The sequence below is a fragment of the Atractosteus spatula genome, chromosome 6 (assembly GCF_055471065.1).
Source record: "Atractosteus spatula isolate fAtrSpa1 chromosome 6, fAtrSpa1.hap1, whole genome shotgun sequence".
NCBI lineage: Eukaryota > Metazoa > Chordata > Actinopteri > Semionotiformes > Lepisosteidae > Atractosteus > Atractosteus spatula.
Genome location: NC_142711.1, coordinates 19,060,790 through 19,086,326, shown reverse-complemented (window position 1 = coordinate 19,086,326; position 25,537 = coordinate 19,060,790). Strand labels below are relative to the sequence as shown.

Genomic DNA, 25,537 nt, shown 5'->3' with positions numbered 1-25,537 from the left:
CCTTTGGGTGATGGGCAGTGACCTCTGACCATTGTCTTTGTCACAAAGGGAAGAGAAGACTGAGAGTAGCCAGGCTACACTGTCTATCATGAGGGTGGTTCAGCATGGACACAGCTTTACGATGAGCTTTATCAGATGGGCCTCTTTAGCTGCATCTCTCTGCTTTCACATAGCAGCCTGTGCTGATTGGCAAGGCAGCAGAAAGATTATTAGACATTTTTCATAATGTTTCATTCTATGTGTAATAATATGCCTTCCCACTACACACTAAAGAGCAGAGTTTCAATTCTGGAATTGGAGTGTGGCCACTACCCATGACTGTTAACAACACATATGCATATAAATAAGAATCTCACATATTAATAGAATTTTGCAATAATTGTAAAACACAAATTACAGACGTATGTGACACAGTTTAATAATAAAGTCATATCCTCTGAGTCCTCAGTGGTTATTTTTCTTAGTGTCTTTAGTGACATTTTAAGGTTTTCTCCCTTAGTGAGGTAGTGTCTCAGTGGTATTAAGCCTCAATAGTGTCCAGAAACAAGTGGCTTTGTGTTCACCATACCATCTGTGTTCTTTTTTACAGGCCTCCTGATGTCAGCAAACCTTCCAGAAGCTTCAGGGAAACTGCGTCAGTTTTGTCCCTCGTCCCCTTCCCTCTCTCTTCCTAATATCACCCATTCCTTTCTCCTTCTTTATTTCTGGTTGAGCGTCTAACCCACTGCACCTGCTGCCCCAGCCTATATCTGTTGTTTCATTTCTTCCCCTATCCCCCACTCTTCTTTTCAGTGTCCACCTCAGGAGCCCCTGGTCACCGATACCCACTCCGTCTCACAGGTACACATGCATGGCGTCAGTCTGCACTGGATCTGGGTTTCCTCATTCACCCCCATACTGTCCCTAGTGTGGGCTTATGAGGCTGCCATTAAGTCATTAAGCCTCTCCCTCTTTTACCCTCCCTTTTTCGTTTGGTGTCTAACTGGTTGGTGTTGGCCCTTAACTCTTTCCCCTCTCCCAAAGCCTTCAGCTGTAGCCTAATATATTCCTATTCTTTTCGGGGGTACAGCTCAAATACATTCTTATTGTGTAGTGAAATTACCCCAGCCTCAGTTCTCTTCCATTTTCCGCATTAGTCTACTTTTCCTGCTGCCGGAGCATCTTCCACTGCCCGCATGTTTTTCAGTCATCATGTTCTGCTCAGTTTGGGTGAAAGCACAGCTGAACTGACTTGCTCTGAGATTAGTGTTTGAAATCTGCATCAGTATTTGGGGGATGTGACAGCACATATCTCCAACCAGCACACTCATTTCCTCAGCCAGGGAAGTTAAAGCCAAAGAAATAAACACTATATCTTATTATTAATCAGCCTATTTTTTCACCAAAAACAATTTGACCAAAAACATACAAATAATTATGGGAATTACAATTCCTTACCATGATACCCTTGTTTAACTGAAATCAATCTTTTTAAAATAACTAGGATGCTTTATATGTACAAATTCAATTGCGGATTAAGTCTATGCCTAGTGATGTGAATAAATAGTGAAGAGTAAGAGAGCTGGGCTCTGCTGAGTACATCTATACCTCCTGATGTAAGAAGTCAGTGAAGAGAGCAAGAAAACTGGACATGATGTAGTTATGAGTTATGAGTGTGAACCTTCCTGTGCCCAGTGAACTGTTAGTGCTCTAAGTGTGAGTGTGGTGAGTTAGGAGCTGTGTATGAGGCAAAAGACCAGAGAAAACCTGAAGGTGACAGGAGTGCCCTCAGTCTTCCCTGAAAGTGGTTAAAACAGAATGCTAGTGCGCTGTGGCAGAGTTGTTAACTGTATTGTCACTTTACCCATATATTCCTATATACAGTATGTTACAGTGCCACTTCACTAGAGCCCAGTTTTATTATTTAATTCAGTGTTTTACTATGGGTCTGTTCTCAAGTGCAACACTGTACTGTAGTATGTGCAGTGCAATTGATTGATCAGGTGTTGTAAGGGGAATGTTAAAAGGGGAACTGCAATGTTATTTTTATCTTTTGGGATTGGAAAGAATTGGCATTGATGAGTGCATTTCAAACCACAATAAAAGTAAAATGTACTTTTACATTGGAGGTTAGAAAACCAGTCTTCCCTGAAGGTGGTCAAAACAGAATCCTAGAATGTTGTAGCAGAACTATTTTACTGTACTTTCACTTTACCCATTTATTCCAATATGCCACTTCCCTAAACCCATTTTTTTGTTGTTTACTTCAGTACAGTGTTTTATAGTGTATTTTAATCTATGGGCCTGTTCTCTACTCCACACTGTACTGTAGTATGTGCAGTGCAATTAATTTATCGGTTGTTATAAGAGGAATTCCCCACAATGATGGTCTTACAGCCCTCAAGTCAGAATCTGCTGCACAACCTATACTTACTTCGCTTGAACATCACCTTACATTAGTCATTACAGTGACTAGGGAGCAGGAAGGGCCACATCACATAGCAATTCGTGCAAACTCTTGCTCTTGCCTGTGGTGAGACCAGGGGTTTGCGACGACATGAGAAATTACAGTCCTTTCACAAAGTTCATGATTTTGTACTTAATTTGAAATTTGTAATTTTTTTCTATACTGTCAATGAATTTTATTTCATTTCTGAGATTTAATTACTGGTCTGTGAAACTGGGAAAGCAGTTCCTCTTACACGTTTTACTGTAGAGGCTGGAGTGTGGGCTTGTTTTCTGCCCGTCTAAAAGCGGATTCTGTCAGATCATTTCCTGTTCAAGCCTGCAGTGTGACCACTTCCCAATTCTGTTCATTGAAATAAACTGCTGCTGCCTTGTTGGGGTCCAGTTAAACAGAAGTAGGTTCTTTCACACAAACGCACTGAGCTTTGCTATATATATATAGCAAATATATATATTTGCTATATATATCATATGATATTTTAATAAAATATAAATATTGTAGTTTTGTTTATTGTAAACTGCATACATCTGCTACCTGTTGAAAAATAATATTGTAAAAACAATTACCACTTGAGAAAATAAATGTCCAGGTATAAACATGCATATTAGTAAAAACAAAAGACTGAATTATTATTCATTTAGCTAATTTTGTACACATATTAGAGCTAGAAATTTGACAAGCCTACTCTGAGTGAAGAACTTTGTTGAGCAAACAACAGCATCTGGGATCTGAACCCACAACCTTCCAATCTTGTATCCAGAGCCCTGTCCTCTCGTCCACAATACTGACACTGAAGGGCTCTGGGGTTAGAGATCAGTGATCAGTGTCTCCTGGAAACTGTACTCGAGGGCCTGATGAGGGATCTGCTCATGGCCTGGGAAGGTAGGGAGAAATCAGCTCTGGCCTTGTTTATTAATTAACAAAGAATGAAGGAAAGCAGTGAATTCCAAGTTTTCACCAAGCTCAACATTTTGGATTTAGGCCAAAAAGTCCCGTCCTGGTTTCATCAGACCATAAAAACACAGGGCTTCAGAATCGCCACAGTGCTGCTTGGCACACCTCACACATGACTCAATCTGGGCTTTTTGGAGTTGTGGCTTTCTTCTTGCCCGTTCAGCTCAGGCTTGTGCAGAGCCTGGGATAGTATTGTGACATGTACACACTAACCAGTCTTTGTCATAAAAGACCTTGAAAAACTCTTTGAGATGGACCAACCAGCAGAAGAGACCTAAATTTACAGCTGCTTTTGTTCTGAAATCATCATAATCATTTACACGTTTACACAGGTGGAGATGTTGTATGATTTGGAAGGCTATTTGCTACATCAGAGCTAATCTACAATTGATAAAAGCCAACAATCCCTCACCTAAAACTAGTGTTGTAATATACAGTACCCAGAGTACCTGGACTGGTGTTCTGTTGTTTGGTTCGCCATGAAAGAGCCATAACATTGTTCTTCTCTTTTTCCTGTCTACTCTGAATCCTTCATCCTGATTACTGTATTGTATTATTGATTATTGTATTCTATACTGATTTTTCCTATGCAGTGTTGTAGGAAGGATTAATTTTAGGACACAGGAATATGGAAACTCTTCACCTGTATTTACTGGAACTGTGTGGAGGTTCAGTAGCTTGACTGACTTTCACCCCACCCAGCTTCACTTGGAGAGATTACTATCCAGTAAATTACCCCAATCTATACACTGATGGATGATGATGGTTTTGGTGATCTAAAACTAGGTCATGAAAAGGCTGAATGGATTCTGATGGCAGTGGACAACCCTTTCCACGTTGAGTGTGTTGCTTAGGTTTCATTGTGTCAACAAAAAATGTTTGAGGAGGAATTGTTTGGTCTCACCAATGAAAAATCTCAGTGAAGATCTGTTCGGATCAGTTTTTTTTAATTAAAATCACACTGATGTGAAGAACATAAGTAAATGATGTAGGTCCATAAAGCAAAGAGACCCAGCAGCTTGCTGATATGCATTCAATGCAGCAGTGACAGAGGTGTTCAGCCCCTGGAAGAGACGCTTCTGTAATGTATTTCTATAAAATTTGCAAAACATAAAAAAACATGGACTGAAAAATATATTGAGGCACATATGAAACCCAAGTGAAAATTGTGGATATATCCACTTTCTTTATATCTGACTGGGTTTCTTTCGGCTGTGTTGTCTCAGTAGACAAGAACAGATTCCTGTTCTCCTCAGGTTTTCTTGTAAAAATGAGAGATGACAGTGAGACACAGTGTACCTGAGTAGAAAAGAACAGGGGACTGATCTCACCATGTCATTCACTAGACAATGAGAGTGATACAGAAACCTGACAGTGTGCTGCATCTCAGTAGCACAGGACTGGATCCTGCGCTCTCCTGGTCTTCCTCCTGAAGTTCACCCTGGCATACTCTGTGCACTCGCTGGCCAGGGTCCCAGCAGCAGGAGGGGGTTCTGGTGCGAAATGGCTCCCCTGCATCCTCCCTCCACCCGTTACCTCTGCATACACTGTGTGGTCCTCTCCAGCAAGGGGCACTGCGGTGGGCTTTTTCAGTCTCTTCATGTCCAAAGCTGCATAGGTCACCTCTGCTGGACCCTGCAGGGCCCCAAAACACAGAGAAATAAAGGAGATAATCACTGCACAATTCAGAAGATTCTGAATTCAGATAATCATTCCACAATTCAGAAGAACACTGATTCAAATCTTGAATGGTCTTCTGGTCTCCACTATTTCAGAGCCCAGCAGTGAGACAGACCCAGAGGGCCCAGAGAGTCCGTGAAGAGGAGCAGAACCAGGACCAGACCCAGAGCTGCTCTTTACCCAGAAAGCTGTGGGCTGAGAGAACACACTGAATGTCCCTCCACTCAGGCTGGCTCTCTGGGATCCTTCATCCAAGACTGGATGAGATTCTAGGATTGTTGGTCCACTTAGTGATCAAAGAAAAAAAGGAGTCAAGGGAGCATCATTCCTGTCCTGTCACTGAGGTTAGTATACAAAACACCTGAAGAGGCTCCAAAACACCTTTTTTCTAGTGTGTAATTAACCTGTAATTAACTTACACTTAATGTGAAACAGTTCCCCTCTGTAACCCTAAGTGTGAGAGGTGTGATAGTGCAAGGTATTATGGTATTATTGCAGTGGCTGCTAGGAGTCTGGTCCCGAGAAGACTGTAGGACTCTGAAATCTGGTTGTGGCTGTCTGTGGATGCTGCCCTAGATCAGATGAGTAATATGGTTCTCTCACTCTCACCAGTGGTGATTGTTCTGCTGTGTTTTCACTTCTGCCTTCCTTTCTAAAACCCAGATGGATCCTCAAGATGCTTGATATTCTAGTTCATTTATCTGTAGATTCTGAAGATGTCCACTGGTTTGACTGATCCATGTCTTTGATTACTTGATCCATGTCTTTGATTAAGTGAAACACTTGGATCAGGCCATTTCAATCTTCAGTGTTCAGAAATTAAACTAAATGAAGTTCATTCATGTTGCTAGTGTGAGACATCCCAGCGATGGTTCTTCTTTGGACTGATGCAGGAGCTCACCCCTGATGACGATCTTTCAATGCTCTTTCTTGAGCTCTTTTAAGGCAGATTTAGAAGATTTTGGTGATTTCTAAAGGAACAGATAGGGGTTTATTCCATGCTGAAAGGAAAATAAAAGAAACACCATGCTTCGGTTGTGGAGCCCTCTTCAGGTGTGTGTGAGAGAGGGGAACCTGCAGATAAATCTTTTGTTTTGACCTTTGCCTGTTTCTTTCCAGTATAAAGTACAGAGTGTAGAGATCTCAATCCCTTAATGCCTGGATATCACAGTCAGGGTCCTAATTCAGAGTCTATAATTAGAGCAGAGACCATGTACAGTACTTACACTTTCCAAAGCCCCATTGTTGGTAGGAGAACTGTGAAAAAAGACAAAAATAAAAGATAAATATTTTATTAAATGAACATTTAAACCACAACTCCTCTCAATATAACGAACTGGGAATCACTGCATGAATAATGCTATAGGGAGCTCATAGCCCCCTCTCCAAATCCTGTCAAATTATCTAGTCACCCATCTGTCCATGTATCTTACAAGGAGATATTTCAGGGTCGTGTTGTTTTTAAGAGCAAGAGCTTTCTCTATGAATTATGGGATATATGAATATTAAATCTGGTCATTTCTACAGCATTTCCATTGCCACTTACTTGGAATTAATATATACAAAGCACAATTAGAAATTGCCTCCGACAATTCTGCTTTCTAACATTTCAAAGCTAATTCATATTAATATCAGACAGAATACTAAAGCAAATTATTATTTTTATTAAACAGTGACCTTATTAATATTAACATTCTCTGCATGGTCTGTTGTATTGCAGCATACCTGTCTTCATCTCTGGACTTTTTACCTGTCAAGAGAAAAGAGACCTGAGTGAGTGATTCTGCAGAATGTAGCTGAACACACAGTTAAACAGTAATAGTCTGCAAGTGATCCTGAACACTGCAGTGTGAGGAGTGACAAGGGCTCTGGACTGGTGGCCAGCTGTGGGTTCAGTGATCCTAAACACAGCAGTGTGAGGAGTGAAGGGCTCTGGACTGGTGAGCTGCTGATGGTTCAGTGATCCTGAACACAGTGTGAGGAATGCAAGGGCTTTGCTGAGTGAAGGGGTCCTGCGACACATTTATCTTTTTGTGCTTGCCATTCTGTTGTTTTAGGAAACTCTGATTTCTTTTATAAAGGATGTTAAAAACAGTTTCTCCTGATTAGTGGATGCATTTTTAGATATAGGTTGTATTCTGTTTGGTTTAGAAGATGTTTTTATCGTGTTTTTGCCATATACGGTACATTTTATAAAACTTGTCCTTAGTAACATGATGATGATGATTACCTCGGAGTCTGCAGTACAGCACTAGAGCCACAATTCCCAAACACACAGCTCCTCCACCAGCTGCCCCAGCGTATAGAAGGACACTGTCATCAGCCCCTGTAACAGAGACACATTACTGCAAATCTTCTCTAGACTCTCCACACTGACTGGACACTACAGTACATTAACACTGCACTGAGAGAGAGGGGTTAATACAGTCCAGACACACTGACTGGACACTACAGTACATTAACACTGCACTGAGAGAGAGAGGGGTTAATACAGTCCAGACACACTGACTGGACACTCCAGTACATTAACACTGCACTGAGAGAGAGAGAGGGGTTAATACAGTCCAGACACACTGACTGGACACTACAGGACATTAACACTGCACTGAGAGAGAGAGAGGGGTTAATACAGTCCAGACACACTGACTGGACACTCCAGGACATTAACACTGCACTGAGAGAGAGGGGTTAATACAGTCCAGACACACTGACTGGACACTACAGTACATTAACACTGCACTGAGAGAGAGGGGTTAATACAGTACAGACACACTGACTGGACACTACAGGACATTAACACTGCACTGAGAGAGAGGGGTTAATACAGTCCAGACACACTGACTGGACACTACAGGACATTAACACTGCACTGAGAGAGAGGGGTTAATACAGTCCAGACACACTGACTGGACACTACAGGACATTAACACTGCACTGAGAGAGAGGGGTTAATACAGTCCAGACACACTGACTGGACACTACAGGACATCATCACTGTATTATTTCAGCTGGGTAGCTGCGTCAGCATGCGTAGGCTGCAAAGGAACAAGTAATAGGTTTATTCCATGCTGAAAAAAAGAAGAAAGAGAACACAACGTTTCGGCTGTGGAGCCTTCTTCAGGTGTGAGAGAGACAGGAGTGAGGAGTGAGAGGCCTGTCTCTCTCACACCTGAAGAAGGCTCCACGGCCGAAACGTTGTGTTCTCTTTCTTCTTTTTTTCAGCATGGAATAAACCTATTACTTGTTCCATCACTGTATTATACTGCATTTCTCCACAATCAGGAGCTGAGTTTGTAGAAGACCTTTGGCCACAAAAGCTACAGTACTGCTTAATGGAGTCCAGTAGTAGCAGCTGTTTCTGTCCCTCTCCAGTAGATCCTGTATCTTACCACTGTGGAAAGAACCACAGTATCTTACCAAAGCAGTGCTCCTCAGGTCTGACTGGGAGTGTCTCATTGCTGACTGGGTTAGAGGCCACACAGCTGTAGGAGTGAGAGAGTCCTTCTGTCTCCAGAGGGAGAGTCAGGGTTGTGTTGAGATCAGGGTTGCTGGTGTTTGACAGTGTTTCTCCCTCTCTCTGCCAGGACAGGGTCACCTCTCTCCCGTTACTCACAGAGCACAGCAGAGAGCACCTCTCACTGCCCTGGACTTTTGTGAATATGTTAGGTTTGGATACACTTTCTGTAAAGACACAAAATGCAATGAGACTCTTCAACACTGTTAAATTAGCCAGTCAGTTAGGTGCTGCTATAAGGTTTAACTCAAAAGACTAAGTGTTAAAAGTAGAGACGCTTGAAGTGTGATGGAGAGAAGAGGTTAAAAGAGATATAAAGTACAGGAGAACCATTTGTCTTAGTAAATGGATAATAAATAGGGTGAGGGAAGTGAGGGAGCTGAAGTCTGTAAATGTTTCAAAAGAACATTAAGACAAGAGGTAAGGTGTGAACCTAGTTTAAGGATAATATTGGCTTCTGGGGCCTTTCTGGAATAGGAGTCCTATAAATTCTTGTAAAAAGATACAGACAGAAAAATCATGTGACCAGCACAGGTGAAGTGTGAAACTATATGCTCGGAGAGCTGAATATCTAAATTTCATGTTCCCTGGAAGAGTCATTCTCCTTCTTGTCTCTCTGATACAAATAACAGGTCATTTTCTGGCATAAATGTAGTAAATGAAATGACTAGATACACAAGGTGTTCTCTGGATGATCTAGGAATGGCTGAGGGGTCGAGTATACAGAATAAATCTGATCCAGCACAGGGCAGACCCAGAGATGAAAGGGGTTAACACAGTACATTAAATGTGCATTAAGGGGGTTTAACACAGCAGAACAAGTACAGTAAAATTTTGTAGAGATCGCATTTCTCTGTTTATTTCACATTTTAGATGTTAATATTGACCACCAATTGACTCAGTCTCAATGTCACATAGTCAAGTCAATCATATGATTACAGTGTCTTATCAAAGCAGTGCTCCTCAGGTCTGACTGGGAGTTTCTCAGTGCTGACTGGGTTAGAGGCCACACAGCTGTAGGAGTGAGAGAACTGGGCGACACCGGCAGACCTGGCTGCCCAGAGAGGACAGGCTGTGCTCCCACTGCCAGCGGGGAGAAACAGATAAAGAGGTGCACTTCCTACTGCACTGTGACAGATACTCTGGGATTAGAGAATCATTCTTCCCTAAATTCAGAAATCTAATCCCAGAGTTCCCACACCTGCCAGAATCACAACAGGTCCCAATCCTACTGGGAGAGGGAGGAGGGAACTCAGTTGAACTGGCAGCCCAGAATGTGATCTCCTGTCACAGCCTGAGGAACAGTGAGTCCCACTCCCAGTAATGCTCCAGCCGCCTACAGTATATGTCAATATTTTATAATATGTCTTTGTTGTAAATGTCTGTAATATGTTTGTAGATTTTATTTTACTTTTATTTTTTGTTTTGTTTCATGTGAATTTCATTATTTTTATTTGCTTTGGCAACACTGATTGTACCCATCAGTTATGCTAATAAAGCACCTTGAATTGAATTGAAATTGAGCCCTTCTGTCTCCAGAGGGAGAGTCAGGGGGGTGTTGAGATCAGGGTTGCTGGTGTGGTTGAGTGTCTCTCCCTCTCTCTGCCAGGACAGGGTCACCTCTCTCCCGTTACTCACAGAGCACAGCAGAGAGCAACTCTCACTGACCCTGATCACTTTGGACACCTGAGGTTTAGACACTCTGTCTGTAGAGACACAAACTGAAATGTATCTGCAGAGAGACTTATGACACATTGGACTTATTGACATACAGTTGCAATAGACACAATATACTGACTGTCCACTGTCAGGTTAAACACTGTGGACACAATAGACACACTGACCGTCCACTGTTTGTCAGGATAAACACTGTGAGAGACAGGCAGTACCCTTCCAGAGTGAATTTAATGCACACAGGGACACTTACTGTACACTGTCAGGTTAAAGGTTGTGGAATTCTTCTGTCCTCCTAGGTTCTGCACTGTATAAACCCCACTGTCACTTGTTTTCAGATCCTTGATTTGAAAGAATCCAGACTTTTCTTCCCAGGTCACCCTGCCTCTGAACTTTGCATCAATGTGATTTATCGTCGCGTTCATCACCCCTGCAACTGTGCGAGGACCACCAATATCTATTTGTTTCAGATCCGCATCCTCTGACACTTGGGCTTCAAATGTGACCGACCTTCCCACAATGCCTTTCAGTTCCTGCTGGAGAGCAGCAGACAGGTGTGCCCCTGTGAGGAGAGAGAAGGTGTGGCCTACTGTTACTTACAATCTGGACAAGCTTTAATAAAGATCACAAACTGATTCTCTGTTATTATTGATATTATTTAATTTTAACTGAAGTTTAAACCCATTTTAATGTACTGGGTTAGTTGTTTAAGATGACTAAGTAATAAGTATTAATCAGATCAAAAACCAGGTCCTGATACCCGCCTGCTGTGTAGCGAAGTATAAAACAATAATTTCACCCCCCTGGCAACCAGGAGGCAGCACCGGCAGGACCAGCAGGCGTGGACTGGTGGGCAGATAGTGGTGCTGGGCGACCTGTAGAGCAGCCTGAGGGCAAGCAGGAGTTGAGCTACTGGTTAACAGGCAGTACTTGCTAGTGTCAGACTGGAACTGTGAAGATGCTGCTGTGGACTGGAAGAGTAGAATGATACAGAAAGTGGAAGAGAGCTGCTGATTGCTGAAATGAGCTACAGTAGGCAAGAATGCATTCAGTATCCGAGCTGGAGTTGAGATGAAAAGAGGGGGACTTTAAGCTACATATGCTGCTAGAAGCTTGGGTGAAAGAAGTTGAAGACCAGTAACTACCAGGTGGACACAAGGCCAGGAAGGGGGGTAGATGGGGACAGACTGATCGCTGTAGCTGCCTGGGCCCCAACACTAGGGACAGCGTGAATGAGGGGGTGTACCAGGAAGCCCTGACCCAGGGTACACTGCCTCTGTGCACTAGATCCTGCAGGGTGGACTGGGAGTTTGCGATCTGTGACTCCCACAGTTGAGAGCCAATAGAAGGACTGGGGAGAGAGGAAGAGACGTTCAACCAAAAACAGAGAGAGATAAGGGGAGGGAAGAGATTGGAGTGGGCGAGAGCAGGAAGAGAGGAGGGTGAAAACTGCCCTGGAGACAGGTGCCACAGTACTTGGAGATTCTAGGAGACTTGCTGACATCAGGAGACGTGAAAGAGAAATGCAGACGGATGAGGCGGAGAGCACAGAGCCACTCGTTTTGAGTGGAGTGTTGAAGTTGAAGAGGAGAGAACGACTCCGGTCCTGGATGAAAATCGGCAGAGTGCTGAAGAGGATCCTCGTTGTTCGAGAGAGAGAGCGTCTCACTGAGACAGTGGTGGCCTATTGTGTTTCAGGCTGAAACAGGCACAGAAATTGTGGGAATCACAAGTGTAGATCACAATTGAGAACTGGTTATTAAATAGAAAATAGAAGGTACAGATAAGAGGTAAATACACAAATTAGGGTGACATATTTTTTTTATTTCCACAGGGATCTGTACTGAGACCAGTTCTTTTACCACTGTACATTTGTGATCTAGATTCTGGTGGACAGTTAAAAATCTAGTTAACTTTTCAGAACTGTTTCATACTAGATATATCAGAATAAAACAAATGAACCTTTTTATCATAGTTACAGTATATTCATCTTTCATTTTAGTTTAGAGAAGCAGGAAAATGTATCTATAATTTATCAGTTCTCTGGCAAAATACAAGCAGAAAAGCAAACATTTGCTAAAATACATAAAAAACATTTTACCTTACCTTGAGAAAGTGTTTTAATTTCACTATTTTACTATGGAAATCTACATGTAAATAAAAACAAACCATACTGCAACAAAGATGACTTCTGAAGCCCTATATTCAAATCGACCAGCTCTAGAAAAAAGCTCATCTGATAGGTTGGAACACTTTAGAGAAGACCTAGAAAAAGAAATTTACATCCTAAATGTCCCACAACTTGAGAAATTGACTTTTGAAGACAATAAAGTGCATCTGTTTTCCTGTTTTTGTTCTGGATATTTCTTTCTAAAGTGTGTACTTAGAAAGACATATAAAAAATTTGAATATTCAGACTGCCCAAAGGGTTCTCTTTAATTCAAGACCCCAACAAGATGTGGTTTCCAAGATAATTCAAGATATTGAAAAATAAATCCATTCCAGGAGGGCATTGAACTTGACTTCCATTTTGGGGGAGGAACTGGATAAGGGGTAACGCACTAATTTAGCACGGAACTGCATGCTAACCATGGGCTGAACTCCAATTAGTACCCTGCTTTCACCTGGTTGCAATCGACCCTAAACGTTCTTAGTACTGCTCTCATAACTATTCCAAAACTCAAAAGTATAGAAAACATGACCAAGAGCCTTGCATGTCCTTCTACACAAAAGACATGAAACCAGTATCTGCCATTCTTTTTATATCATGAGAGGAGCCATTAGACAGGAAAGAACCTGTCAATTGCCTTTGCTGTCTGCTAGTAGTCAACATTTAAAATAATGAAAAGACAACCTCCCAATAGGGTAACTCTTCTATATTAGAAAGGCAATTTACAAACAAAATAATTCCTACATATTAGAAAGTAGATGAAAGGCTGTGTAGACAGCTTTGTAAAACAAGCGATGGGCCCTGTGAAGATTCCAAGAGAGAAAGAAGTCCAGACCACAACAAAACACAATCCTCAACTGAAGTGGGAATCAGGCCATAGACCAGAGCCAGGCACTACAGGTAATCCAGGAAGATGACACACAATCACAATCCACAAATGAAATCCTGAAACAGGCCAAAGTCCAAAACCTGGTAATCTATCCAAGGAGCAGGGAACAAAATCCAAGAAAAATCCAAGAATTTGTAAGGTAACAATAAATGAGATTCAGCAATCAGATTCAACGATCTGACCATCATAGCAGGGAAAACAACCTATATCCTGCACCTACTATGATATCTACTACAGTAGTTCTTCTGACCTAACCCCTCATTGGATCTCAAGAACAAATGCTCCTGCTTCCCTCATTCTCTCTGCTAAAATCTGTTTGCACTGCATTCTTCTCTCCCTTTTTGGTTGAGTATGTAGCCTCAGCACCTACTGTGTCGTGGTTGTTTTGTCATTCTTCCAGCCCCAGTCCTCCTTTCTGCTGTCTCCAGGCTGCTGTGGTTGCAGGTACAGTATCTTCCTCACGTTTTACCCCTCCCTTTGCTGGTGTCCAACAGGTGAGGTGTCAGGTTTTCACTCACCCCCCCAAACTTCCACACATGGCTGCAGTTACTGCCCTCACTGCCTCTGTCACATAAGGTCATTGTCATCCACTATTCTGGGCAGAAACCTCTTAAATACAGTCACAGCAAAAAAAAAAACAGACTGGTCAAGCAGTTTATATTTAGCGCATCAAGCTGGATTCTGCCATCAGTCCTAAGTTTTTATATTTTTATCATGCTGCTATTTTCTCAGATTTCTTATGTATGTACAGAAAAGATGTATCATGTCTCTTTTCTCACATCCCACCCAACTCCTAAAATATCACCTCAGGTAGTTGAGTCACACCAAAAATATTTTATACATACTGTATTCCTATCACATTCATTGAGATTTACTGTAACTGATCTATTGAATAATATTTTGTCAATCATTTAAACTATGAGTAAACATGTTTTAAGTCACTTTAGTTTACTGTCGACCACTACACTACCACGACAAATACAGATACAGGTCTGAATGTACAGAATGATTAATAAATTGGAGAACCAGAACTACATCTATCCCCTAGACAAAAAGAAACATCCCTGTACTGAGATATTAACAGATACAGACAATGTGGGGCAGCAATAGCTTGACTTATCTGCTCAAATAAAAGTTTAAATTAAAAATTAAAGAAATCTAACAGAATGCAGGAATATACAAAACCTGCTCAACTAAAAAACATGGGGTGTGCAGTGCTATAGCAGTATTACTGTATCCTTGTTATGCTTCCTGCCATTGAAATATGGTTCTTATAAGTTTCATTAGCGTTTGAAATCAGTTTAACTCTAATGCTGCTCATGAGTAGTTTTACCATTTGTGTGAAAAAGTAGTCCAATAGTACATAGTATCCCTGAAATCTAATCTAGAAGATATAATGAAAATGTATATTTCATATGAGTGCTATGACTGTTACTGCTTCTTGTTCAGCTGCTATTGCATAATTAAATAATAAATAACTGCGAATTAAATAATATTAATAATAATAATGAGCTCTTACCGGAGATCCAGCAGACATACAGCAGCATAACGCTCATTGTATTAAATGTGATTCTACTACACTGCTCTAGAGACTGAACAGAGCTCCCACTGCACTTCTGCTTTCTGTAACCTGCTCTCCGCTCTGAAGACTCCTCCTTCACATTCTGCCATGATACATTTCAGTCAGAAATATGTTTATTGTCAGTGACCCCCAGACGCATCGGGACAGCAAAATCCCAAACTTTACAATTAAGCAATTTGTATTTGTGATTATGAGATTAATTGTATTTATAAATTATTTTTGTATAATTGGGTAACATTTCATTATATCGAGATGTTTTAAATTCAATCAAGATTTTTGTGAACCATACAGTGATTTCAAGTGACCAGGAGGAGTATCATGAAAACTTTCAGGGTATAAAAGTCAGTATTTGGTTGCAGATCCCTTTAAAGCATAACTGCATAAAGTCAATGATCCACTGAGATCGTCCGTATGAGGAGACGCCGAAAGCGGTGGGAAAGGAAACAAAAGTGGAGCAAGAGAGCTGGAGTCCATGCCAGGCTAAAAGCCAATCCTCACTAACCAATCCTCTTGTCAATGGTTCTTTCCAACGCCCGTTCTCGGGAGAACAAACCGGACTATCTAAGATTACAACTGGCGACCCAGCGTAAGATGAGGGAGTGCTGTGGCCTTATTTTTACGGAGACATGGCTAAACGACAATAAACACATGGCCATTCAGCTAGATGGATTGACTTTCTTCCGAGCGGACAGGACAGCCATGGAGCCTGGTAAGTCTCCTGGAGGTGGTCTGTGTGTTTATATTGTAGCGGCGAGGCTTAATAATAAGGCAGAATTAAGTGTTTCTGAGCTTCCCAAATGAGGCCCCATTTCTCTGTTCATCTCTGTGGTGCAGCCACAGAGAGACCATTAGTGCAGGGTGATTTAAGGTTTCCTAGGACAGCTCCCAAAGGGGGATGCACTTAGCTAAGTCTGGCTATCATGATCAATGGTCATCCACTGGCGCCTATCAGTCTAGGGAGTGCCAGATGGACATCTGGACTGCATTACTAAGTGTCAGGACTAAGTGACTCATATCTCACCTTGATCAACCAATCAGGGACTGGTAGGGCTGAGTAACCCACGTGGGACTCTGATGCCCATGGAACTTTCAGCCAATCAACAAGCTGAAGTTCCTCCAGGTAAAAACAGGCAACACAGGCCTGGAGATTCAGATTCAATGAGAGCCTGGGAGATTCAGTAAGATTCTGGAGAGGATTCTGTGGACTGTTCTAAAGGGAATTCAAAGGAGAATTCCAGGGCAGGACGGCCCAGGAGCAGAAGGCTCCCAAGGGCAGGACATTCTCGCAGCGCGCCTCCTGACCATCCTGAGACTCAGCCCGGACAACCACGGAACGGCCAGTGTGTCCGAGTGCCAGAACTTTCCTTTGTTCTAAGAGTCTAGAGTGGAGGTTGCCAGAGAGTAACCAGCAGCAGGCCTCGTGAACAGGTCGGAACTGTGGACAGCTGAATCACTATTCAGAACTAGCGCTTCATCAGGAACGAACCGGTCCTCTTCCTGATTTGCTGGGACCCACAGTCATCTTTTCTCCTGTGCACAAACTTTGCTAGTTAAAGCCAACACTAACTAGCCGGCCAGTGAGCATCTGCAGCGCACCGTCGCAAGCCGCACAGCACAGCCTGGCACGGAGCCAGAGAGCGCGGATTGGACAGCAACAGCCTGCAACTGTTTCTTTGTGCCCGCAGGAGATCTGAATCCCCAGAAATTGGATGAGTATTCAACTTCAATGCATTACAGCTCGAGAATTCAATTGTTATCCCAACCAGTTGATATCAATTTAATTCCTAAGAGTTATGTACTTGTTTTGAGTATCTAATGTAGAAATTATAACCAAGTTCATTTACGAAACGGTCTTAATGAATGATATACTGAACGTATGTCCTCTTGATATGTGTAACACTTCGTAACTGATTGAATATATACCTTTTGTATTCTGATAACCCTCTCGATAAGATCTGTTAGGTTTATATGCATATTCTATGTATTAATAAATGTATCCTCGTGTATTAGTACCTGCGTGTGTGCGTTGTTTGAGTTATGTCGCATGGTTGGATTCTAAAGCCATCAAAAGAATCAACTTTGTGATTTACTGCTACAATTGATAATTGTCACAGTAAATGCCCAAACCCTACAGAACTGGTGCCTTCAGAGAGCCACTATGATTACATATTTGGCGTCCCTGAACGGCTATGAAACACTACATTTATGGCGTCCCTGGGTGGGCGTGGCAAGACTGAAATGAATCAACCAAGCGGAATAATTCATATAAAACGCAGTGGGTTTCATACACGATAATACAGTGTGCTGAAAGCCGAAAGAAAAAGTTCCCCTTGCTCTTTAAGCAGTGCTTGAGTGTTTTGTGATCTTTTGCAATCTACCGGGTTGATTGCATACTTGATCTTGTGGTTTTCTGTGGTAAAACTGTGATTTCGTACTTAAAAGTAATACTCTTTAAGTTTAACGATGGTTGCTAAAAGGTCTGAATTCGAGTCGCTATTAAGCACTCTCTCTAGCAGTGACAAGTCTGACCACGATCTCCGTCATATCTCCGTCAGCGGAGAAGCTAGGAGAATAAACCTCCATTCTCTGAGAGAGCTAGCGAAGGACGTAGAGAGATTTGACCCTGCAGTGTCAGAGAATAATATCGAGAGTTATATTCAAGACCTCAGGTATAACCTGCAGTACCTGCCAAACGCCACAGAACAGGAGAAAGTGTTTCTGGTCAGGAAAACTACCAGCAGAGCTGTACATGAGTGGATGGCTAGGCAGATGAAAGAAGTCTGTAATGACTTTGAACAGCTTTGTCATGCACTTATCGAAGAATACAGTGCGTTTATTGACCCGACTGCCGCGATAGCCGCCGCTCTTAACATTAAGCACGAGAGAGCAGAGTCCCCTCGCGAATATTACGAGAGACTTAGACGAACTTATTTTGCAGGGCGAAATGATGAGGGTTGCGAAGAGAACATACATTTCAAGGGTTTATTCATTGCGAATCTCCACCCATCAGTCAGAAAGATGATCTTAATGCATACAGATGCACAGACCATGAAAATGACTGATATTAAGAGATTCGTGCAGAAAGCCTGGGAGTATGATGTCCAAAGTCGCTCTGAGCAAAAAGCTGCTAAAGCGACTGTGTTCGCCGTCAGAGCCAGCAGGGTTAATTCCCTCCTGCTCGAAGGAGCACAGGCTCCTGAGCTGGCTAAGCCCCGTTCCAAAGCAGGCACACAGGACCGCACCCAGCGTCCTAAGTGCCATGAGAACACCGGGGGAGGGAAAGGGCTAGAAAAGGCTGAACAAAAGGATTCAGTAGCCGCCCGCCTGGCCAGGCTTGAACAAGCTTTATTAGGACAGGGACAACCGCTCCCCAAGGCTGCCGGAAGCGTGAATGAGCTGATACTCTCCACTGGAGGAGGCGGAGACCCGCCCCCTCCCACTCCCTCAGTCTATCTGATTGAGCGGAAGGGTTCCTGCCTGGATGAGGTCAGCCACTCCCAAGTGAGTGCTGACTCCACCCCTGAAGTCACAGAGCAGGCAGTAAAACACAGAGGAAAAGCACGAAGCTTTTACCTCAAGGCTGCCATGGGAGATGTCTTACCCAGTGAGACACTGATTGACACTGAGGTTGAAAGGTGTTTGATGTCACACGGCAAGCTCAAACGGGTTGAAAAAGAAAAGGGCATGCGACTCAGAGTGGAACCTTTGGTGGATCACCAGAAAGGCAAAGTGTGGAAACAGGTCAAGGCTCCTAAGCCTTCTGTACAGAAGGAAAGGGGGGCCAAGAGGCAGACTGTGCTCACACAGTGCCCACCGAACACAGAAGCCTATGCGGAGATTCCTTCTGTTCCCTCTGGACAAGAAATAAAAATATTATCTTGTTTCCCAGATATACAGGGAAGTCGTGCCCTGGCCAAGGTCACAACAGCCTCCATGCCACAGGAGCGGTGCTCCAAGCAGCCGCCTGATCCACCAGGTAAAGCACACCCCTTTTACATCCCTAAAGAGGAGCAGATCTCCCCACCTGGCGATGAAAAGGAGCTTTCCCTGTGCACCCTGGCACCCAAGAGGGGTCAGGACCACCACCCTGCAGTGGTGGAAGGGATCCAGATGGCAGGAGAGCAGGTTGGTGATGTAGCCCTCACCCTTAGCCCTGAGAGGTCCTCTATTAGTGAGGATCTGCTTGAGCAGCTGTCACGGGGCCACCGCCAGGTGCCCCTGGTGCAACATTCACAGGTTAGACAGGAGGTCCAGCTGGACGCTGAGACTACTGCGCTGTGGACACACCTGATCCCAGATGCCGATTCCCTCTGCTGTGACCCAGGGAACCTGCAGTCAGGTAACATTATTTCTCACAACTACCAGGTAGTGAGTGAGACTGACCTGATTGTTCCTGCCTCAACGGCAGGGTTTCCAACACACCCAGTCCCCCAGAAGGGACAGGGAATGAAAGCCGAGCCGGTTTTCTTACAGCCACCAGCTCAGTCTGTCAGTCTGAGTCTGACCAACAGTGGTTCACCCAGACTGGAGCTGGATGGTCAAGCCACCCGCCTGCCAGTGCAGGACATCGCAAAGAGGGGTATCAGAATCCCCGCCTGCACTGACATGGGCCTGGTGGGTGATAGCGAGTTCGAAGACAGTGAACTAGCTATCCCAGTGCTGGGGCAGCTCCCTGAACCCCTAGCGAGGGAAGGGGGGAGCGAGCAGGTGTCCTACACCCACGCCCAGCGAACGATTGTAAACATGCCGATAGAGGGATTCCTCAATCAGGAAGTGTGCAGGGTGGACCTGAACAGTGAGAATGGGGTAACAATCCCAGATCACTCAGGTGCTCCAGATGACCACTCAGCCAAGGGTCAGGCATGCTCCACCGCTGCACCGCCCCCTGCAGGGTTCCTAGAGCACAGGCATGAACAAATCGAAAAAGCAGATGCCCTGGAAATGGAGGAGCAGCATCAGCCGCTGCGTCAGATCTCCCCAGATTTCCAGGATGTTGGTGCCCAGGATGCCACATGGCATACTGAGAAAGACACCATGTACAAGCTGTGCCAGCTTAGAAAGGCAACAGTCACTCAGAAGGAGATGACTGGGATCAGCCACCCTAAAAGACTTTTGGGAGGACTGATTGCTGCCACCACTGTTGTGCATTTGCTCTTTTTGGTAGGTTTGTTTGTTACTGGCACTCTCACCCTGACTGCCCCAAGAAGGCAGGTGTCAGAGATGCCAGAGGGTAGTGACAGACTGTATCGACAGCAGCAAAAGTTGGAAAGCTTAGGGAAAACCCTACAGGCAACTTCCTATGCAACAGGGTTAAACCTTATTCCCCAAACAGTGGACATGATTGTTGGTGTTATACAGTGGGTTTATGCTTGTGTGCAACAGGCCAGAATGTTGACACAAGACCTGTTAAGGGAGCTTGGTGCCACTGTAGCCAGTCTAACCACGGCACAAATCCCAACCCACTCATTCCACTCTTCTCAGTAGAGGAGTATGTGACATTAACCCCATCGCTCATAGCTCACCCAGAAGGCAATCCAAGATTGAATTTGGTTCCAAATCTTGAGATGGGTATGGCTACCAAAGCTATCCATTGGCTGTGTCTAAACGATTCACCAATGAAGGGTGTAAAGCTACTAATGGGCAGAGGGAGGTTAATGAACCCCATGAAGAGCAGGTGGGAAGTAAATGGCTGGTCAGCACACCACATTTAACTGTCACCATGACTTGTGACAGGCATGATACAGCTACCACAATGCAGCTACCTAACCAAATAGTTTTCTGCAAGTTCCCGAGGAGGCCACAGTGCTCTTGAACTTAATACTGTATGGTCTGGAACCAGACAATATAAGACCAAACTTGAGGTCGTGGATGCCTTCAGGTGCCACACTAAGGAATTGGATAGAAATCCAAGAAACAGTAAGCCTGAAGAGGTACAGGTAGTTGAGTTTGCTTTAATGGAACAAACCTCCAAACCACCCTAGCAGATACCCAACACAGGTGTTGTGGTTTATCGGGGGGCTGGGAACAAGAACTGGTGTTATTGTAACACTACTGCCGGGTAGCTGGATCATGACTGACAGTGTACTCTGAATGCTGTACTCTCACATCAAGATGAGTCAAAGGTAGCATGTCAAAAGAAAGGAAGTGACTTCTCCCCAAATATCTACTACAGAGGTATCAGATATTGACAGTGAGCTTCCTGATGTGTAATTCCTAGACTTAGATAATGTCTCCTACCGTGTTTATACATACTCCAGATGTTATTCATCCTGTTTGTATCCAATGCTGGTTCCGGTATGAATTCTCGAGGAGTAATGTAGACATTTAAGATTAATGTTCTAATGGCAAGGGACATCACTTAACTCTGTTTTGTTTTGAAGGCAACAACGCCTCAGGACCTCGTGACCTTCAAAAAGGGGGGATATGTAGCGGCGAGGCTTAATAATAAGGCAGAATTAAGTGTTTCTGAGCTTCCCAAATGAGGCCCCATTTCTCTGTTCATCTCTGTGGTGCAGCCACAGAGAGACCATTAGTGCAGGGTGATTTAAGGTTTCCTAGGACAGCTCCCAAAGGGGGATGCACTTAGCTAAGTCTGGCTATCATGATCAATGGTCATCCACTGGCGCCTATCAGTCTAGGGAGTGCCGGATGGATATCTGGACTGCATTACTAAGTGTCAGGACTAAGTGACTCATATCTCACCTTGATCAACCAATCAGGGACTGGTAGGGCTGAGTAACCCACGTGGGACTCTGATGCCCATGGAACTTTCAGCCAATCAACAAGCTGAAGTTCCTCCAGGTAAAAACAGGCAACACAGGCCTGGAGATTCAGATTCAATGAGAGCCTGGGAGATTCAGTAAGATTCTGGAGAGGATTCTGTGGACTGTTCTAAAGGGAATTCAAAGGAGAATTCCAGGGCAGGACGGCCCAGGAGCAGAAGGCTCCCAAGGGCAGGACATTCTCGCAGCGCACCTCCTGACCATCCTGAGACTCAGCCCGGACAACCACGGAACGGCCAGTGTGTCCGAGTGCCAGAACTTTCCTTTGTTCTAAGAGTCTAGAGTGGAGGTTGCCAGAGAGTAACCAGCAGCAGGCCTCGTGAACAGGTCGGAACTGTGGACAGCTGAATCACTATTCAGAACTAGCGCTTCATCAGGAACGAACCGGTCCTCTTCCTGATTTGCTGGGACCCACAGTCATCTTTTCTCCTGTGCACAAACTTTGCTAGTTAAAGCCAACACTAACTAGCCGGCCAGTGAGCATCTGCAGCGCACCGTCGCAAGCCGCACAGCACAGCCTGGCACGGAGCCAGAGAGCGCGGATTGGACAGCAACAGCCTGCAACTGTTTCTTTGTGCCCGCAGGAGATCTGAATCCCCAGAAATTGGATGAGTATTCAACTTCAATGCATTACAGCTCGAGAATTCAATTGTTATCCCAACCAGTTGATATCAATTTAATTCCTAAGAGTTATGTACTTGTTTTGAGTATCTAATGTAGAAGTTATAACCAAGTTCATTTACGAAACGGTCTTAATGAATGATATACTGAACGTATGTCCTCTTGATATGTGTAACACTTCGTAACTGATTGAATATATACCTTTTGTATTCTGATAACCCTCTCGATAAGATCTGTTAGGTTTATATGCATATTCTATGTATTAATAAATGTATCCTCGTGTATTAGTACCTGCGTGTGTGCGTTGTTTGAGTTATGTCGCATGGTTGGATTCTAAAGCCATCAAAAGAATCAACTTTGTGATTTACTGCTACAATTGATAATTGTCACAGTAAATGCCCAAACCCTACAGAACTGGTGCCTTCAGAGAGCCACTATGATTACATATTTGGCGTCCCTGAACGGCTATGAAACACTACAATATAAACAGAACATGGTTCACTGATGCTGCAGTCATTTCCAGTCTCTGTTAATCGCTAGTAGAATTTATGACGGTGAAGTGTCGGCCCTTTTATTTACCAGGAGAGTTTACTACTGTTCTGATTGTTGCTGTGTACATCCCACCCGGTGCTGACTCAAAAGAGGCACTGCGTTGTCGTTTACGGGTCCATCAGCAATCTACAAACTGCTCACCCTGACGGCTGTGCTATTGTTGCCGGCGATTTCAACCACGCGGATCTTAAGACAGTCCTCCCTAAATTCTACCAATATGTTAACTTTGCAACCAGAGGGGCAAACATACTGGACTTAGCTTATACAAAAATCCACGATGCATACAAGGCTGCCCCCCACTCCCACCTGGGGGCTACTCTGACCACATTTCTGTGATGCTTATTCCAGCATACACCACTGCTCAAACATGCCAGACCGGTTCTGAAACAGATTAGGGTATGGCCAGAGGGAGCCACTTCAGCATTACAGGACTGCTTTGAGCACACAGACTGGAATATGGTCAGGGAGGCCACTATCTATGAAAACTATATCAGTCTAGAGGAGTATGCAGCAACTGTGTCTAGCTACATCAGCAAGTGCATAGATAATAATAATAGTTAATAATTGCTTACACTTATACAGTGCTTTTCTGGACACCCAAAGCGTTTTACAGGTAATGGGGATCCCCTCCACCACCACCAGTGTGCAGCCCCACCTGGATGATGCGACGGCAGCCATAGTGCACCAGAACGCTCACCACACATCAGCTCTCCGGGGGGAGGAGAGCAAAGTAATGAAGCCAATTCATAGAGGGGGATTATTAGGAGGCCATGATTGGTAAAGGCCAGGGGGAAAATTGGCCAGGACGCCGGGGTTACACCCCTACTCCCTGGGATTTTTAATGTCCACAGAGTCAGGACCTTGGTTTTATGTCTCATCCAAAGGATGGCGCCTGTTTACAGTATAGTGTCCCTGTCACTACACTGGGGCATTAGGACCCATATGGACCACAGGGTGAGTGCTCCCGGCTGGCCCCCACTAACACCTCTTGCATGATGTCTGTAAAAACATCAGCTAACTGTGCTGCAAATTCCTTGAGCACGCGACCTAGGTCTATGTCTAGTCCTATGGTCTAGGTCCATATAGGTCCACACAGGTGGTCATCCCTGTATGTAAGACCACCATGATTATACCAGTGCCGAAGAAGATGATGTCACAGTCTCTAAATCTACTATCACATGGGCCATCCAGAAGCCATGGCTGACTGCAGAGGTCCGCGCACTGCTAAGAACTTGCAATGCATCATTTAGATCAGATGAGAAGGAAGCCCTCAGGGCTGCGAGGGCCAACCTGTCTCGTGCCATCAGGGAGGCAAAGCACAATTACGCAAGAAAGATTTACATCAGAGACATGCAGCTCATTATCCAGGCCATTACTGACTAAAGGACTACTCCACGCACCAGTGACAGAGATGCCTCCCTTCTGGATGTGCTGAAAGACGTTTATGCGCGATTTGAAGCACTAATGGCACAGGACGTACTTTGGATCTGATTTCTCAGGACTTTTGGTGGCTCTTGATCAAGCCAGATATCACCGATTATGTTAAAGCCTGCCCCACTTGTGCCAGGGTCAAGTCTTCCCATCAACAGAAGGCAGATCTCCTTCAACCTCTCCCTACACCTGAACGACTATGGTCACATCTCTCGGTGGATTTTCTTACAGATCTTCCCAGGAGTCAGCACAACGCTGTTACTATGGTGATTATTGACAGGCCGCCCATTTTATTCCGATTCCCACTGTACCTTCCACCTGGGAAATGGCTGAACTTTTCATCCAGCATGTTTTCAGAATACATGCCATTCTGAAAATCATCGTGTCAGACAGGGGCCTTCAGTTTATACCTCGTTTTTGGAAAGCTTTCTGCAGGGTTCTAGGAACCTCCATTTCACTCACCTCAAGATATCATCCAGAGATCAATAGACAGGTCAAGATAGTGAATCAGGATCTTCTGACCTATCTACGGGCATATGTGTCAACTTGCCAGGATAATTAATCTTCGCTTCTCCCCTGGGCGGAATACTCCTGTAACCCCCTATACTCGTCAGCTATGAGCATGTCTCCTTTCCTCTGTTCCCTTGGGTATCAGTCCTCCCTCATTCCCAGCACTACCACTGAAGTTGATATCCCTTCAGTGCAACAATACATTTTTTCTCTCCAGAAACTGTGGAGAAAGGCTCAACTTACTCTCCAGAAGACCTCTTGCCATTGCAAGACCCCTGCTGATCGCCGCAGGAGACCTTTTCCCAGACTCAGACGGGGACCGTTTGTCTTGTTGTTTACTCAAAACATCCCGTTGCGACAACCTTCCCATAAGCTGTGCCCCTGGTTCATTGGTCCCTTCCGGGTGTTCTCCCAAATCAAACCTGTCTCCTATCGCCTCTCCCTTTCTCTCACACTCCGTATTCACCCCCCTTTTCATGTTTCACTCCTTAAACCCTACCATAGATCTCCACTTTCTAGAGCTCAACCCCGTCCTCCCCCTCCAAGCATGACTGGTGCTTAAACAACAATCTGTCTCTGAGTGTCAATAAGACTAAAGAGATGATAACTGACTTCAGGAGGGCCCGCACTGATCACTCCCCACTGTACATCAACGGCTTCTCTGTGGAACCAGCTAGAAGTACTACAGTATGTTTCTTGGTGTGCATATCACAGATGACCTCACCTGGACCA

The 25,537-nt window shown here is 44.2% G+C and overlaps 1 protein-coding gene across 6 annotated transcripts; it reads right to left on the bottom strand.

The window, feature by feature from the left end:
• Window positions 1-3,220: 3,220 nt before the first annotated feature.
• On the bottom strand, window positions 3,221-14,907 carry LOC148832591 (hepatic and glial cell adhesion molecule-like). 6 transcript variants are annotated; one of them, XM_088918553.1, is made up of 8 exons: window positions 14,847-14,904; window positions 13,698-13,891; window positions 10,522-11,155; window positions 8,498-8,761; window positions 7,311-7,406; window positions 6,758-6,830; window positions 6,307-6,337; window positions 3,221-5,035 (listed from the first exon to the last, which is right to left on the bottom strand). In XM_088918553.1, the coding sequence occupies exons 3-8, from the start codon at window positions 10,691-10,693 to the stop codon at window positions 4,787-4,789; spliced, it is 885 nt and encodes a 294-aa protein (XP_088774679.1). In that variant the 5' UTR covers window positions 10,694-11,155; window positions 13,698-13,891; window positions 14,847-14,904; the 3' UTR covers window positions 3,221-4,786. The 6 variants fall into 6 exon arrangements, with proteins under 6 accessions (XP_088774679.1, XP_088774675.1, XP_088774676.1 ...); XM_088918549.1 differs by having other exon boundaries at window positions 10,522-10,830; XM_088918550.1 differs by having other exon boundaries at window positions 10,522-10,830; window positions 13,698-13,936; window positions 14,847-14,892.
• Window positions 14,908-25,537: the final 10,630 nt, after the last annotated feature.